The sequence below is a fragment of the Astatotilapia calliptera genome, chromosome 5 (genome assembly GCF_964374335.1).
Source record: "Astatotilapia calliptera chromosome 5, fAstCal68.1, whole genome shotgun sequence".
Lineage (NCBI taxonomy): Eukaryota > Metazoa > Chordata > Actinopteri > Cichliformes > Cichlidae > Astatotilapia > Astatotilapia calliptera.
The window spans coordinates 20,662,168-20,679,586 of NC_137426.1; the positions used below are offsets into that span (position 1 = coordinate 20,662,168).

At 41.0% G+C, this 17,419-nt stretch overlaps 2 protein-coding genes across 2 annotated transcripts in view; both read right to left on the reverse strand.

Annotated features, from left to right (window-relative positions):
• LOC113022498 (potassium voltage-gated channel subfamily B member 1-like) overlaps nucleotides 1-7,522 on the reverse strand; it is a 41,729-nt gene extending 34,207 nt beyond the window's left edge. Inside the window, exons 1-2 of the mRNA XM_026167960.2 lie at nucleotides 7,383-7,522; nucleotides 5,922-6,587 (exon numbers count right to left, since the gene is read on the reverse strand). Coding sequence (XP_026023745.1) covers nucleotides 5,922-6,476 — 555 coding nt within the window. The 5' untranslated portion in view covers nucleotides 6,477-6,587; nucleotides 7,383-7,522. The remainder of the gene's footprint in view (nucleotides 1-5,921; nucleotides 6,588-7,382) is intronic.
• A 1,328-nt stretch (nucleotides 7,523-8,850) lies between these two features.
• On the reverse strand, nucleotides 8,851-16,394 carry LOC113022499 (prostacyclin synthase-like). The gene is made up of 10 exons (XM_026167962.2): nucleotides 16,236-16,394; nucleotides 15,561-15,684; nucleotides 15,124-15,299; nucleotides 14,520-14,663; nucleotides 14,026-14,153; nucleotides 12,813-12,994; nucleotides 11,060-11,216; nucleotides 9,821-10,002; nucleotides 9,289-9,440; nucleotides 8,851-9,156 (listed from the first exon to the last, which is right to left on the reverse strand). Exons 1-10 carry the CDS (start codon nucleotides 16,292-16,294, stop codon nucleotides 9,006-9,008), a joined length of 1,455 nt encoding a protein of 484 aa, XP_026023747.1. The 5' UTR covers nucleotides 16,295-16,394; the 3' UTR covers nucleotides 8,851-9,005.
• Nucleotides 16,395-17,419: the final 1,025 nt, after the last annotated feature.

Consider the following 17,419-nt stretch of genomic DNA (forward strand, 5'->3'; position numbering starts at 1 on the left):
TATAGATTAGCAGCCACTCTGATGGGACAATTACTTCCTAAGGTGAATTTCTGCCAGCTGATCAAACAGCATCAAAGGCTTGTTATAGATCAATAATGCTGATGCCTAAGTTTAGAGCACAGCTTAATTAGAGCCTGTGTAGTTGACACAGCACAAGCCAGATTTCTTCTAAGGGAGCACAAAAATGTACATCACTCTATCTTAGTGTTGTGGCACCAGTTTTAAGAGGAATTTTCCTAAATGTGTGATTGTGAGATATTATCTATTTCCATTTACACAAATAAAAGTAATACAGTTATAGCATCCTTTCAATCTTTGTTTATAGTTTGCACAATAACGATTGCTTATATGCCGATCAGATTATTTGCATTTAAATAATGAGAGTGTGACAGGGAGCATGATGGAAGAGCAAGGATGAGAACCTCGTGACTCTGTGTTATCCCAGTTAATGCTATATGGCACTGCAATCAGCCTGGCAGCTGTGAAACTGTGTACCATTGATTTATGGCTATTGAAAGCTCACCTAAGCACAATGGAAGAGCTGCTTCACTCTGCAACGACTCCAGAAAGCAACTCATAAAATGCAGACGGTTCTATAGCTCTAAGTGTGATTTTAAGCATATATTTACACACAGAAACAGCACAAGCAAGGTAGGGCGAGAAAGAGCTGCACAGAGACAGAGGCGGCTCTCTGTTCCATTACAAAGCTCCTGCTGAAAACAACAACAGAGTCACCGTTACTGTACTGCCACATCTCTTTCGATCCTCCTGTGACACACTACTGGAGGTGGAGTGAATTCCCTCATGCAGGGCAACAGTATCAGCAGACAATGGCCCTTGGGAAGTCATACATCTTAGGCTTTCCTAGAGCGTTTCTTAAATAAATTCAGTATACTTCATATCTTAATGTATTTGCCACTGATTTCCTCCCATCCGTATGAAAAGTCATCTGGCGAGCCGTGTAGGGTGAATATGCAGCAGGTAATAGAGCACAGTGCTCTGAGCCAATAGCCTCAGACACACAGAGTGATCTCAGACTTCACAAACAGCACAGCAAAGTGCTTACAGAGAAGTAAGTCGGGCATATCTGATGTGTGCTAAGAAGTTCGGTTAAATGCCTCTAGTCATGGTTGTCTCTGGCTCACTGGGAGGAGATGTTTCCATGCAATTAGTTCAAATAGCCTCTGCTGAGGCAAAAGAAAGAAGTGTCAGTTTTTATTGCTCAGTATCTTGTTCTGGTCCACAGCTTCAGTGTGTACAGAGGCAACACCGAAAGGCGCTGAGAAGACAGGGACTTACATTTCAAGTGTGCGAGTGTCAAAAAAAGGCTGTTTTGGGAAGATTTTATGTGCCCCATTTTTTTTAAAATGAAATTTAACATGGCATCAGCTATCAGCAGCTGCTCGCATTAAGTTTGAAAATAATCATTATGGTTTATGAAATATCCTTTGACTCTGTCCTCCACAAAGACGACATTTAACAACCTCCTCTGTACCCTTAACAATGAGTTTGACAAAGTGGCTGAAAGTACAGTTCCTCGAACGGCCACTACAAGCTTGCTCCCATATCAAAATGCCCAAACTGAATGATAGTGGACGCTGACACGAGTAGGTAGCTAAACGCTAACTGTTGCTAAATTTGACCTCTTGAACATGTTTGTGGTGGCGGTGCCTTTTGGAGCATTTTTAAAAACAACTATTTGAGAAAAAAGCTATGGTTTCCTATGACTTATGTGTCCAACTGTATAAGCAGTTCAAGAAGGCTGCTGTAGTGAAATTCTATCATTATTTATTGTGTTTTTGATAGCAATAATTAGATCAGCACTAGCATTAGCACAAGCTAACCAAGCTAGGTAGCTAACGTAGCTCTGTCTATGCTTACAGTATATATGTTTGCCTTCTGATACTGCCTGTTGCTTGCAGATTCAAATAAAAATAAGGAATTTAAAATGTTTTTTTTAATTATTTCTAACTACTTAGTAAGAATTCAATTAATTAACAAACAATTAAATTTGCCTGAGCTAAATACTTGTTATATTGGTAATAGCTACTTTTGGCTCAAAATGTTCAGAAAACTGTTTCACGGTTTAGAGTAAGGCCTGCTTGATGCCAAATCCTGACTTAGTGATTTATTGATTGGCCATGATTCCTCTGAGACTGAACTGTACCTCGGGGAGAGCTGAGCAACAGAAGCTCTCCTGGGATCTGCCGTATTACATAGCCTGATTTCATTCACAGCTGCTTACTCTTTCATGCCACTAGGCCACACTACTATAAATATTACAACATTCGGTATACTCTTGCCTGTATCAACAAGAGCTTATCTGTTACTGATGGAATGATTACTGGAGAGTTTATGTTTAGGATGGACCAATTACAAATCCAGACTTGAGTGTTTGCAAAACTATTCATAACTCTCCCAAACATGAGTGCAAACTATGAAGTGCTGCATGTGTCCTTCACTGCTTTGATATGAAAAATGGGGAAAAGAGTTATAACCTCGGGGGTGGTTATAACTCCAAAAGGCCCAGAATGAAGACATCTGGGGCTATAGACATTTTGAATCACACCTTGTCTCTCTGGCATTAAGTCAAGCATTGTTAATGTGCAATAAAAAATTTATCAGCACTGAAAAATAAATGAGGCAGAGTATGTGTTTGGGAACTAGCCACTTCACTGATGCAACTTTTCAATTAAGCTTTAGGAACAAGATTGCATTTAATGGCTGCTATTTAGCCTCAGTTGGACTTTTTTTCTGTACACCCCATAAGGTAAAGCCTCTATTTGTCTCAGCAACACCCACTACCCTCTAGCTGCTTTCCTTCAAATGTTTCGGGGCCCCATAATTGTATATACAGTCTTCATCATGTACAGTTCTTATGTGTTTACCTCAGTGCTATATACTAGTATAAGCACGGACGGACATAAATTATCCACCTATTTCAAACTATTGGGCTGTGTAATAAATTCAAGCACGATGGCACAGCCTTAGTGGAAAACGGTCATGTACCAGTGTTGAAAAGTACAGTAATGCATGTAAAGAACCTAGAGGCAATACATGAGCTGGAAATGATGCTTCAAAATGTTTTTTGAAACCTGTGTATAATAGTTTTCAAATATTCCACACGAATGCCAGATTGAACTGATTATTCATAAATAATTGTGCTGTGGACAATGTCACAAGCTTATCATGAATTTGTAATGCGTGAATTTGCAATGTAAACAATTAGTATTTGGTCATGCTTCTGATCTCTGTTTTATAACTAGCAGTGAATAGAAGCTGATTCAGTTTATTCAGACTCAATCATTTATTTTCACATTTAGTCTCACTGTGCTCAAGTTTATTATTCCATGTATTAATATAATAATAAAACCTGCTAAATTTGTTTACATTCACAAGGTGTGGAATATAACATATAAGGCTGGTAGCTAATTTTTATTTAGTTCTTTGAGTTGCTCTTTTAGTTTAGTTGTTATATTTTCACCCGCCATGTTTAACAGATGGCTGTAGACACTTGCTGTTAAACATCTCTCTCTCCTGACCTCCTCTGTACAATGAAATTTGAAATTTGGGTTTCTTACTCCGTAGTGCGGTCCTGTGTAATGCGGCATACCTCAGCCTTTTCTACCTGTTTCTCTTCCTTAAGAATGGCTTCTTGGCAGCTGCCCTTCCACTGAGAACATTTCTGATGAGGCTTCACTGAACAGTAGATGATCAACTGAAGGGCCAGGTGCATCTTTCAGGTTCTATGTCAGGTCTTTGCTGGATATTTTCTTAAGGACATGACTTTCATATACTCTTCATCTCCTCTTGGTCTTTTTTTGTTCGATTTTTTTTAGCCCTGCCACTTCTTTTTTTGTCCTCCATTTGTCTAGGTTTCTCAACACTGCACACCGTGCTGAGATATGCCAAATTTTTGGCTAATAACTCTTTGGCAATCACCTTGTTGGTGCAAATACACTATTTTATGCCTGTCAAACTGTGATATTTGGCATTTTACATAGAGTCATCTGAAGAAATGGGAACAAACTATTTTAATAAGTAATCACAGGTAAAAATGTAAATGTAAAAATGATTTTGCAGTTGCTGAGGTTGTGATATTTTAACATGGCTTTCAGTTATAATTAAATACTGCAGTCTCAACAATAAGTGTAAAGGGTGGTGCTAATAAATATTGAAATGTTTCTATGTGAACATTTAACAAAGAGTGCCTGCTAAACTGGTGAGTCGGGGAAGGCTGTTATTTATCACCTGTAAATAAAGAAAGAAAGAAATTGCTACTCATCAAAATGAACTTGGTAGATCTTTACAGATTTTTGCCATCGTCACAAATATGTGGCCAGACACTAAAATTATAACACCCTCAGTGACAAACATTTCATTGGAGATAGGAAGATTTTGTTGTGTTTTCAAACATGATCTGTTTAAACTGCATTGTTAATGGGATTTGACATGATGAACAAAGAATGCTTGCTTGTTCCAGTGTTGACAGAAGGTCTGGCATAGAAATGGAGGGTGGTGTCATAATGGGACATAATTTCTTTGAGCAATGTGGCTGAATATTAAAGACAAATAATTAGGAGCTTCAGAAATTCAAGGTCAGAGATAGAGTAGGTTCTTTGAATAGACGAGTTACATAAATTATGCAGGAACCCCTGTTTCAAGGAGGTGTTTGAGATTTCTTTGAGTAATGATATTGCCATGAGATCTTTTGTTTCTAAAATACTTAGTGAGCTGTTCCATAGGGGAGGCATTCTCCTGTCTTCCAGATATATTTCAGGCATTTTGAGATGACACAAAAAAGGAAGTAAATTCAGTCTGGAAAAACCTCCTTTTCACCCTGTTTAGTAATGAAATAAACACTAAACAGGAATTTGCAGAATTCACAAAAAGCCACACTTTAACATGGAACCGGTTTTGTTTTTAACATTTACTCTGAATACTGATTCAGTCACATCTTTGGAGAGTTGGTTCACTTAAAAAAGTTGTTAACATGACAACATCCATCGATCCAGAGGAGCGCACTTCTCTTGTTCCTGCACTGTGTTGTGAGCCTGTTAATGAGCTGGAAGATTGAATACTAAACTGGAAATGAGACAGAGGTGGCTAATAAAGCCAAGAGGGGTGACAGTGGGAAGGAGGAGGTGTTGTGTGATGATGTCTAAAAATACATAATGTGCACATGGAGGCTTCTCGCAGTTATGACATTGATGAAACTCTTCATCCTCTTTGTTGCCATTTAAAACAAACATTCAGTAATTACCGCGGGAGACACTAGAGTGGAACCTGTGAAGGGGAATAATGAAAGTTGTCATGTTTTCATGCTAAAAGACAAAAGGAGGTTTAATTGACTCACCGGAGAACACAGCATCCGGCGCTTTCTCCAAGGAAAGCGCACCTGGTTGGCATTAGATTATTGATCAGAGAACAGCTAACAAAATTAGTTTCCACAGCTATACTATTTGAATAGAGAGTGATGAATAAGCAACTTTGCAGACAGCTTTGAAGTTCACCTCTTGAGCACAACAACACCTTTTTCTATCCATCGCTCATTCTTTCTGCCCTCTGTGCTACAGCTGCGGGGAGTGACAGCTTAAAAGCCCTGGTTCAGGTCAAAAGAAAGTCAGACATTAGATCAAACCAGTCCCAAAGAGAGATTTACGCCAGCTTCTGGATGTTAAACTGGTATTCACGTCCTCTCTTTTTTTGGTTTGTTGTTGTTTTTGTCTTTAGAAGATTTCTAAAATTAAACCCGTCGTCAGGATCCAAATATGGAGAAACGATTATCTAAAACTTAAGCGACAGAAGCCTTGCTGGCTGTTTGCTAATGCCACAATCTCTCAGTATCCACTACTTTCACTTGATCTCCTGTGCCAAAGTGAACACCTGTAAGAAAAAAAAAATGCTGAGTGGCACACTACCTTAGCAGCAAATGATGAGCTTGGCTTTTCCAAGAGGTCCCAGAGTTTCTTCCTCTTTTCGGAACAACACGTGGTAGTAAACTCCTCTCCTTCCCTCTCCCTCATGTTCTCGGCCTCTCTTTTGAGCTCTTCGTTCATCTGCTCCTTTTTCTGGTGATACCTGGCCTGGCAGCAGGACTCAAGGTAGATCTCGTCGATGCCCCAGAAGTCCAGCTCTTGGCTGAATGAGAGCGCGCACATTTCCTCCATCATGTGCAACTTCCCAGTGCGATAGAAGTTGAGGATGGAGGTGAAGGCGCCGGGGTGTCTGTCGAAAAAGTACTCGTTGGTATCCAGGCTATAATCATCGCATATCTCCAAGATAGAGTCGTGGGTGTTGCAGTCTCGTAGTTTGCCCAGACGTGTGCGGGGCAGCCTATCCAGAGTCCTCCACAGAACTTCGTGGAGAAGACCCCCAACGTTGAGTCTCACCCGGCGGGAGTGGGTCTTGCTGCGGATGATGTCAATTGTATCCGGCGGCAGCGTGGTGCCCAACCGAGGTCCTGTTTTGATCATCTTCACTCAAGTCACTGGGTCACTTGAAAACACTGGAAGATGCAGGATGGTGGATTAAAAGAACATGGTCCTGGAGATGACCGCATCAGGGTCTCCTTTCGTTTCTTTTGCCTGACAAAAAGAAGAAGAAAAGGGGGGGAAATTAATGTGGGTGCTGCTGAACGGGCACTGCTGGTGTCCTACAATAGCAATGTCAGGTGGTTTATCCACTCATCAGAGAACCAAATAGATATTTTAATCAGCTTTAAGAGGTACAGCCGCTTTTCTTGCTGACAAGGATGGCGGGGTGGGGGAGCGGAGTCAATGATAAACTGGATTCCACTTGCGAGCGCTGTCCGGTGCTGAAACGTCCATCACTCCCAGGACCGCCGTCTTTTCGCTGTCCACGAAATCCGGTGCTGAAACGTCTCAGCTATCAATCTCGGCCCAAAGGCACTTGTGTTAGGTGTTGTTATGAGCATACGTTGTTGAACTGTTCTCTGGAGTGATATTAAGCTGGGCTAATGCCGATTATCAACTTTGATTAAGGGCTCATAACACACTGTATCATCCTCTAAGACCATTCTGTGGACTGTCCTCACAGTAGTGCAGGGTTTTCCGGGGTTTACATAACGACAAGTTATTATCAAAAGAGGAATAATTGAGATATAAAGTTGTTGTTTTTTTATCCCTTTAGTCAAACATGCCTACTGACTCATTCAGCAAAACTGCATTTACATATATATATTTTAAAGTAACCCACATGAGCTGAAAGTGGAACTCGCGCATGTTGTAACGATGGCCAGCTACGCCAAACGAACAGGACACAGCATCTCGAACTCCGCTACAAAATCACAAAGCTTATAAGACTTAAACCACAAACTAAAACAGGATCGCACACGACAAAGAAATAAACGTAACGCATACCTGTCTTCTTTATATCCCGATTCACCTCAAGGAGCGGCATCAGCAACATTTCGAGACTAAACGCGTTCAAACTTGTTACTGCTCTCCGGCTCTTCGGCTCTCTTTTGGGAGCTGATGGAGGCATCATGAGCCGCGTACCGACATGTTGAAAACTATAAGTGCTTTTTGCAGGAATCAACACGTCCAGTCTGCCCTGTGCACCGCTCCGGAAGCGAATCAACAAGTAGAGCTCCTGAGAGTTAGTCGGGAATGCTCCTGGTGTGTCTCCTCCACCTGCTGACAGTGTGCGTGCGTGCTGGCCGGCGCCTTTGTGAACGGGATCCTGCAGGGGCTGATTTCACTCGGGCTCCTCCAGCGGCGCAGGCTGTGTGAGTTTAACCCTCGCGGGCCCAGGCAGCGAGTAATAGCTCAGTGCATCAGTGCTTCGTGCTGGAGTGTTATAGAGCTACAAAACTCACATGTCTGGCCAGAACTGGACAAAGTATAACCTTTCACAAAGTTCATGCAGGTTAGACAATCTGTGGAGTTAGCATTAATCAAGCAACTTGTCATTCAAAGCCGACACTTGCACTCTGCACTCACATCACAATAAATAAGAGACATGCTGTAAGTACCTCTTCGATCCTTAAGTGCTTCTTAAATATTAAAATACAATATTTGACATCAGGGAAGATTGGCCAGCTACTTAACTCACTCTTGGAGAGGACAATCTGACAGTCTGGGTTTTGCGGCTTGGCCTGATGTATTGTAAAAGTTTCTCATTAATCTTCACACAATGGGCTAACATTTAAAAGACAATTACAGTGAGGTCTGCGGGAACATTTTCCAGTCTGGATTTAAGACACAGACATCCTCTCTGCTTTCCAGATTAGGCTTTAAACTTTCATTTTTGACAGAGTATATAGTTAGGTTGGATCAGGTGACCTGGAATCACCCTTAGTTATGCTGTAATAGGCATGTGCTGTTGGGGGCTTCACCTTTTCTCACTCGCTATGTGTTTATAGACCACTCTGCATCATTAGTTATTACTTTTCTCTGGCTCTCTTCCTCCCCTCACCACAAACTGATGTGGCAGATGGCCACGCCTCCATTTGCAATAAGTGATATAACACACAAGATTGTTGTCCTTTGAAGACCTGCACAGTGCTTTACAATCTGTGACCTATCATCTCCTGCCAGTGACTGATCATTGCTTTCCAAACAGCGTATAAATCCAAACTTCACTTCGCAAACAGCAGGCGTGTGTTAGTGTGACAGATGTGTGACTGGCTCTGTTTACAGTACAGGCAGTCCCTTCATTACACTCAGTCTCTGCAGCTGACAAAAAAGAGTGCGCACGTTTTTACTGTTTCCTCCCCCTAAATGAAGGCAATTTTCAGTGTCTTATGAGGTTTTACTGAAAAATAAAATGGTAGGTGTAGAATGGGCATCCAAAACACCCTCTCTAAAGAAGACTGACAGCAGAGGATTACAATATTATTTATATTTATTGATAAATAGCAAAGAAAAATGCAAACTTTATTACATAAATAAGAAAATATAAAATTACAAAGGACATAGAGACAATATAAACAAAGTTTTTGTGTTGAAATGTGCATATAATTGTTGTTCTTGCTCATTTTCCTAGTGAGTATTTCGAGGTTTATATCGGACAGGCAAGTCTCCTTCAGGTTGTAGCATCCCAAATCCATAACGGCTGGTATTTATTTCTGGCATCTGAGCATTTGGGCCACAAAGCTCCAAATCATAGTCAGTCAACACCACGTAAACAAACCTGTCGAGGAAAAACACAGATAAAACACAGAATTAGGGTATTGGAGCAGAAATGTAAAACTCTAGCGTGGAACGTTTTGAGGCTCTCAACGACCCTAAAGTTGTAGAGTAAAAATAAATCTAGGGCACTCACTGTCTGATGGTATTGATGGCAAACTGCTTTCCTACACAGCCATTGGTCCCTGCACCCCATGGCATAGTGTAATATTTCAGCCGCTTCCCTCCTTTATAAAAATCCTTCTTCACAGATCCGTCTTCTCTCAGAAAGCGATCGTACTTGTATTTCTGGAAAGGAAACACAGTTTTTGCAAAGCAGCTATTAGATGCAAGTAATATCAGAATAATCACTCAAATGCATTGGCATTTGTCTGACATTTATTTCTTAAGTATGCCCTGCTATGCCCTTCCCACACCCATCAGCTCATTTTCTGTTCCCATGCTCTGCTAATCCCTCGGTAGCCCACAGCTCCGGACTTGACCTCTCGCTGGGTAGCACAAGGTAAGCTTTGTGTAGGCGTTGTTTCCATGTTACATAAACAACCGCAGGTGCTAATTACACTTAACTCTGCCTTCAATGAGTCCATAAGATAATTACTGCTATTCCTGTTGGCAGCACAGGGAGATTTTCATGGATTAGAGACTGGAAACAAGACAGGAAGACAAACCTGTGGCTCGTGGTAGATCTCAGGGTCCATTTGAGGGCTGACGTAGGGAAACAAACACACTCTGTCTCCTTTTCTCAGCAGGTACCGTCGGCCATCGGCCATGCAGAGGGTCTTTTCCCGCACTACCTCTCTTGTAATGAATGGGCCGGCGGTGAGTCTCAGTGCTTCTTCCAAGGCACTATCTGAGAGGGGGTTGAAAAAGGCGCTTTCAAATAAAATGTATTATCATTATTATTATTATTAAAGAAATGGTCAGTATCTGCAGTATTTCTAAACTTTATATGATTTCTTTTGCTACTACCATCTTGCTATTAACAAACTGCAGTCATGCTCTTAAAAGCACACCATTGTGGTATGATGGTTAGCAGCATCGCCTCACAGCATTAAGTTGCTGGGTTCTACTTTCTCTGCTGTTTTCCTCTGTGGGATCTCTGTGGGCATACCAGCTTCCTCCCACAGTCCACAGACATGAATGTCAGGTTAACTAGTGATTCTAAAATGGGCGCAAGTATGAAATTTTGTCTTTATCTCTGTGTTAGTCCTGCGACAAACTGGTGGTCTGTCCAGGGTGTACCCTGCGTCTCACTGCTGAAATAAGCTCTAGTTGCCCTTGAATTGAATAAGTTAGAGAAAATAGATGGATACACCTGTTAAAGGGGGTCTATTATTGTGCCATTCATTGGTGTAGTGGTTAACACATGGGCCTAATGCTTAAAGCTCTCAGGCTCAAGACTGGGAGGAGACAAATCCCTGAGAGGGTCATGTCAGGAAGAGAATCCTGTGTATATCAAATATGTGGCTCTGTCCACTGTGGTGGCCGCTTGTTAATAGTGGGCAGGCACATGAGGCTTTTATTTATTTTCTTTTTCTGTGTGCTGCACAGTGGTACATGCTCATATTAAACATGGCTATTGATTCAGTAAAGTGCTATACAAATACAGACCATTTACCATTTAAATAATCAAATCTGTCTATGTGAGCCAAAAGTGGTCAGACTGCTCTAAACACTTTAAGACTGTTTTTTTTCTCTATTTTTGGACATATATGATGCCGCCAAGAGCTAATGCCCCCATTATGGTCATCACACAGCAGTCCCATCCACCTGCTGCTCAAACCTTTTGTTTTTGTGGGGGCAGCTAGTTTACGTAAAGGGAGGGGGACAGGAACTCAAACATCTTGTTTATGTTCCTGACACTATGATAAACCTACTGTTTACACAGGCTGGAGAAAAGCCCTTACCAAACACTGGGGTGTTCACTTGACTGTCCATGAGGGGAGTCCCTGTGGTGGTTTCCATCTGTGTGTTCTGGCTAAACTCCCTCTTTACTGCCATCAGGGCTTCAGGATTTGTCAACAAGAAGCCCAACAGCCAGAATGCAGCAGGACCAACATTACCCTGGAAACAAACAAAGACTCAGATGAGGAGGATGATGATAAGGTCGCTCACTCTGGCGTTGCATAGTGACAGCGCAGGTGGTTATTTGGTAACGGCAAATAAAAACATCACACGGCAACCTGAGTACTTACACAACCTTCTGTTGAAGTGATAACAAGCCATTATTTTTATTGAAATATAAGTTTCATTAAAACAAAAAACGTAATGAATTTGCACTGCTGGAAAATAATAAAATAAGAATGTCTGGGATGAGAAGAGCCACTCTCTGGATTGTCTCACTATTGGCAGAGGCACAGTGCAGTAATGGTTTACTTAAAAAGGAAAGCCATTGGAAACCTGAGGTCCCCTGCCATCTGCTTGCTTCCAAGGACAGGACACTGAAGCTATTCAGTTTTATAGCAAACTATGGTGCTATTATCTTAGGGGGAAAACATAACATAGTGAATAAATTATCACAAAATTGGCTGTTAGTTTATTGGAAATACACTAATAAGACTATTAATGATCACTTTACCAAACATAAGCATCTCTGATGACAGCACTTGTGTATCCTTTAAAAAGATTTGTCGCCAGGACACATCTGGCCCATGTATCACAGTCCTAAGTGTGGAAGAGCTTTCCCAGACACAAATATTTTCTTTATATTTAAAGTCATTGGCGTGACTTTGTGCTGAACAAAAGGGGTGGGGGGTGGGGGTGTGTGTGTGTCAAGATCTCTGTCTAGAAAAAGAAAGAAATCTGGGCAAATTCCTAGATGAATATGGTATAGGTATTATAGGTATAGGTAATTCCTGAAATGAGTAAAGAAAATCAACAGCTTATTTATGCAATATAATTCAATTTTAGAGGGGGTATATTAGTTGGGTCTGATTAATGACACCACCCTGGAAATTACGCCACTGTTTAAAGTTAAGATGTTTTGGCTTCTTAACATACCATTTGTTGTTGCTGCATTAACTGTTGAGCAAATCCTGACCACATTTTTCAAATGTGTTTGATTTTTCTTTTTTGAATCATTTGAAAATGTGTTCATGGGTGTTATGAATCAAACAGAAACAAAACAGGTTGACATAAAACAGCAAACGGCTTATTGTATAGGCCAAAACACATATATGATAAATCTGTCATGAAATAAACTCTCCAGCGGGGCTGTGAGAAAGACTCTGAGTCAAAGTCCAGCTTCAAGGAGTTAAGATCAGCTCACTAGCCCAGCTTTACTTTTTGTTTTAAAAAATATGAAAATTTATTTTTTTATATGTACATGCTACTTGATAACAAACACATGCACTAATTATTTTCATACTGACTCTTGAATAAAACTAACCTCAGCAGTTAATCAGTCATATCTAATACTGCGACAGCACTGAAAAGTGCACTCAGCTTCTGTACCATTATCTGTCTCATAGTGCTTAATCCTTGTAATCTGTAGTGAACAGCACCCTCATGTGCCAAAGAAGAGTATTTCAGTCCCGCCCAAATAAAGTTTTTTTGGACACAAAGGGCACAATTAATTAATTTTGAGTGAGCTCTAGTGTAATCACCAAAAAAGCCCTCGTTTGTACAAACAGGTCAACATTTCTAGGTTGTCTCACTCACCTGTGTGGCCCAGAGTTGCATCAGTATAGCCCTGTTCTGCATCTCTGCATCGGTTCCATCTTCCTGCAGAAACTGCCTGTAGGCATGCAGCCAAGGGCTGGACCCCGAATCGTCAGTCAGACCTGCTGGAGCCAGAAGCTCCCAGAGTTTGTTTTGAACACTCTGAGCTGTCTTCTTCTCCTCTGTTACACACATATAAACATCATTAAGTGAGTGAATGAACCAGGTCACAGACGAGGTCACAGTAAATGTCACTGGGCAAGATGCCAGACAAAAATATGCTATTGCATACGTGCACAAAAGTACGCACTAATATTTTAACTGGCTGCTTCTGCTATTTTTGTAATGGGTGGAACGGATGGAATTGTACACAATAACGAGGGCCAAGTCCTGAGGCGACAGGCTCTGTGTTGTGATAATGAAGTAAGTTATCAGCGGAGTGACATCGCAGCATATGTGATGACGAAGTCTTTAGAAACACAAACTCCTAGACACTATGTAAGCACGTGAGTAAGCAATCCCCACCATGGTAACCACAAAACAAATCTATGGGAGCAGTCAGTGGTGATGTCAAACCACATTAACCGAGACATGACGTAAACCGTGACGTCAAGTAACACTCTCATCTGACTCACGACTTCATGCTTCTTTTGGTGTTCATTTAGTAAAAGTTAACCACAAAACTCTACCCAAAACTAAATTTACATGTTTTTTTTTCTCCAGACAGTAACGTTCTTTATCCATCTGGAAGATTTTCATCCAGGTTTCATTTTGAGATGTGCACCTTCTCTTGAATATAATGGAACTAAATAGCACTCATCTTGTGGTGCCCAATATGCCATAAAGGTTTATTTAAAAATCTCACAATCATGACTCAATTACTCCAAAGCAAAATCCACAAACGCAGTCACATGTGCACGCAGTCACATGCGGGAGCTATGTTTACAGAACTACAGCCTGTGGAAGGAAGCGTACGTCTACCTGTGACATATTTACAGCTTCCCTCTTGACTAAAGGACCATTATTTTGCTCGTGGGTGTAGCTCAGTAAACAGTAAATAGTTCCTAGATGAAACAGCTTACAACAATGTTTGTAATTATTTTTGAGTGGCAAGATTACTGCAGTGTCATCTAATTATGCTTACGGGAAGGCTGGCACCTCTACAGCCAATCAACTAAAAGTGCTCCTTTGATTTTGAAGTTCATCTCTTTACCTTGCCTGAGAGTGCCCCTTGCCATTTTGACTAGAAGACCATCAAACTTCTTGTACTCCTTGTAGACACTCAAAGGGTCTATGGGGTTGTTGTTCTGCTTTCCTCCAAACAGCGTCAGGTACCCCGCCCTGCACGGAAAGAAGAAACACAAAACGTGTGAGTGTGTGGGCGATGAGAAGATAACCAGCACATGACACAGTTATAAATGGTACTTTTCCATTTAGTCCCCATGACACAGTAAAGATCCCCATAGCTTTCATTTTTAAAACAACCTTTGACTCACATCAGCCAAAAATGTTCAACCGGAAAAGTGACCCACACGCATTTTTATGACACAGCGTGGTCATCCTATATTTTTGTTGCTGGGTTTACAAACAGATGACCACAGGATGGATCGGTGTGTAAACTGTTTGGTCGGAAGCTTTTGACATTCTTCTTTTGACATAGTTAACAGCATTAGTGCGCGTGTGTGGGTGGATGAGGCTTTTTCATACCTAAATAACAAGCTGTAAGAGAAATTAAATAGTCCCTCCTCTTTCCAGTCTTTCTGGTTCTGGGTCGTCTTTGCTTTCATCAAGGCTCGCAGGTTTCTGCTCATGGCGCTGTTAAGAGTGGCCAAGTTCATTCCCACAAAGTGCCTGTAGACATAAACCATTAAAGAAAAGGTTAAACGCCATTCTGCTGAGGGTTAGTCTTGCAAATCAGCTGACAATAATTGATTGTTAAAAACATCGTTGTAGCAAACATTATTTTAAAACGAAAACAAAAATTGATTGAGCTAATTTATAAAGGCAGGGTAATTAGAAAAATGGATGACGCAAACTGAAGAAGCACAGTGCCCAAAAATCCACCTATGACGCTGAAAGATTTTCTCCACCCTTCAATGAAAAAATGTGCATGCCGGTTAGTTCTGCACAATAACAAACTAAGACCTAAAATAGATTTCCAAGTATGCGCTGTTGCTCTACAGGAATATCCTCAGTGTTAGTACTTATAAAACCTTAACCAGTGAATTTCCAAGAAGATTCTCACTTCCCAAATAACATAAAAATGAAATTGAAAATTTAAAGAAAGTGGTTTTTGTTATTGCTTCAGTACCTTTTCATGATTTCGTTTGATTTAGCCTGCTGGCTATACGGGAGGCGCAGTCTGAAGATCCTGTCCATCAGCACCTGCGCGTAACGTGTGAAGTCCAGGGAATCGGAGTCACCCAGGACTGTGTCGTAGGAGTGTGGATCCAGGAGCATCGTCACATAGCGGCCAGCAACTCGCACCTGGAGCGCCAAAAGCGGACACTGAGTAAAGGATCTTAAAACATCTGTATATGCTTTAGAAAATGCACTGAACAGATGGCAGTGCTCCTTAAGTGCTCTGAATGACTCCAACGTAAAAAGATCCCGCTACATGGAAAATTACTTAAAAGTATATTTAAAACAAACAAACAAAACTATGAAATTTTCGTTTTATATCAGGATAAAATCACAGCTCCTTATGCATCTAAACTTGAATATGTAAATGCATATAATATAACTCACAGTGAAAACGTCACCATGCTTCATCTTCATGCGATTTATGAACTTGGATGCATCTTTTCCAAATTCAAGTGCATGACCTAACCACGGGATAGCTCCTTTGTCTAAAGGTGGTTCCCCCTTGCATCTAAAGGAAATAAAATAAACGAAATTGTGCATTCAATCTAATGTTTACAAAAGCATGTTGCAACAGTTATATCTGACTCATTTCCTCCTCACAGCAAAGTGAACTGGAATCTTTTTTATTATCATCATTTTCTTTTTTATTTAGTCTTCCACATCCGTTTGAATTTGTAGCGAAAACTGATCTTTAGCTCATGAATGTAGCCTACTATGGAGGGGAAAAGCACAAATAGCATTAACTGGAATTAGCTGAAAAGTCACAACTACATCATAGATTTTGTCGCTCGTAATTCACCAAAGCAAAACAAAAGCCCGTGAGGTGTGACGCTCAGAGTTGTTTAAGCACACAGCTTAACAGCATTCCTCAAACCGGAGCAGGGAAAAGCCCCACTAAGAAACAGATTCGCTCCTAATCAATCCCCAATAATTCAAGCCGGGTTTTATTAACACTTCACGGGGATTGCGCGTTAAAATTCAGATATTAAAGAAAACACGACTTCACAACAGCACGTCATTCATTTATAAACAAAACATGTGGATGAATGAGTTACTTACCTCCATCTGTTTGTTAGAATAAAAATGAGTAGGACGAGCAGGAGGATGGTCCAGATCATCTCGCGTTGTTACGTCTGCGCTCGCTCGGAGTGTCACTGGAGCACCCTGAGACCTCACACTGCATTTATACCAACCCGTTGCTCAACCCCAGTCATAACAGTGTCATTGTTAACTCCCATGCCATTATCCACTGTATATTTGATGGCGTCATCACAACAAAAAGAAAAAAAAAAGTCTCTTGTCTAAACTGTGACCCAGTGACACGAGGGACTCGAACGTCATTCGTCTCGTTTGCGTTAGGACCAAGTTTTGCACGTCTCTCAGACACTCCCAAAGAAATAATAAGAAAGACAAAAAAAAAGTAAGGTGACCCTAAAAGCCTGAACAAGCTTTGTTTCTTATTCACTTATGGAAAGAAAAATGTAAGAGGTGTGGGAAGGTGGAAAAAGTGGCAAGCAGTGCTTCATATCAGGTGCCAAAACCTGTTTGGCCCACATGAAATTTAACACTGAAAGTGACGTTTCCATTAAGGCTCACTTCTTTTTTTAAATTAAGGTTCACATAAGAACTGAAAACATTTTTCTTGGTTTGTTTTTCCTCCTCGGGAATATCCCTTGAGTGTGTGTAGTTCCTGCTTCTTGGAGTCTGACACACTTCTTTGGAGGTTAACAGAAATCTGCCAGCAAGAACCAGACTGTAGCTGAATGCTGTAACTCTCCTTGAGTCACTCACGCATGCAGTTGTTTTCTTTAAGTAATGTTTCATCATGTCTCTTCTTGTGTTGTGCTCAGGTCAGCACGTTGACTGTGAAAGATAAAGAAAGGAAGGTGAACACCCCAATCGAGAGCGCTTACTAGGTGCACTTACCATAACAACTTGAAAACCCTAGGTGACTTCCTTTTATAATTAATGCATTCAAAACATTTCCAGGAAACGTGACCTGACTTTGACCTTGAGGTCAAGGTCACTGAGATTCAAACGCATAAGATATACTTATGGTATCAATTTACAAATCCTGTTGCCTTGTTCCCAAATTCACAAACGTAGGTTTCCACAACACCCACCTCATCGGTGAAGTGACAGCAATCAGCCTTTTACAGCTGAGGGGTAAAAAACATTTTCCTGTCCTGTGTTTGGGATAAGAGTGGACTGAGACAACTGGTGCAAATGGTGTGAAGAATGAC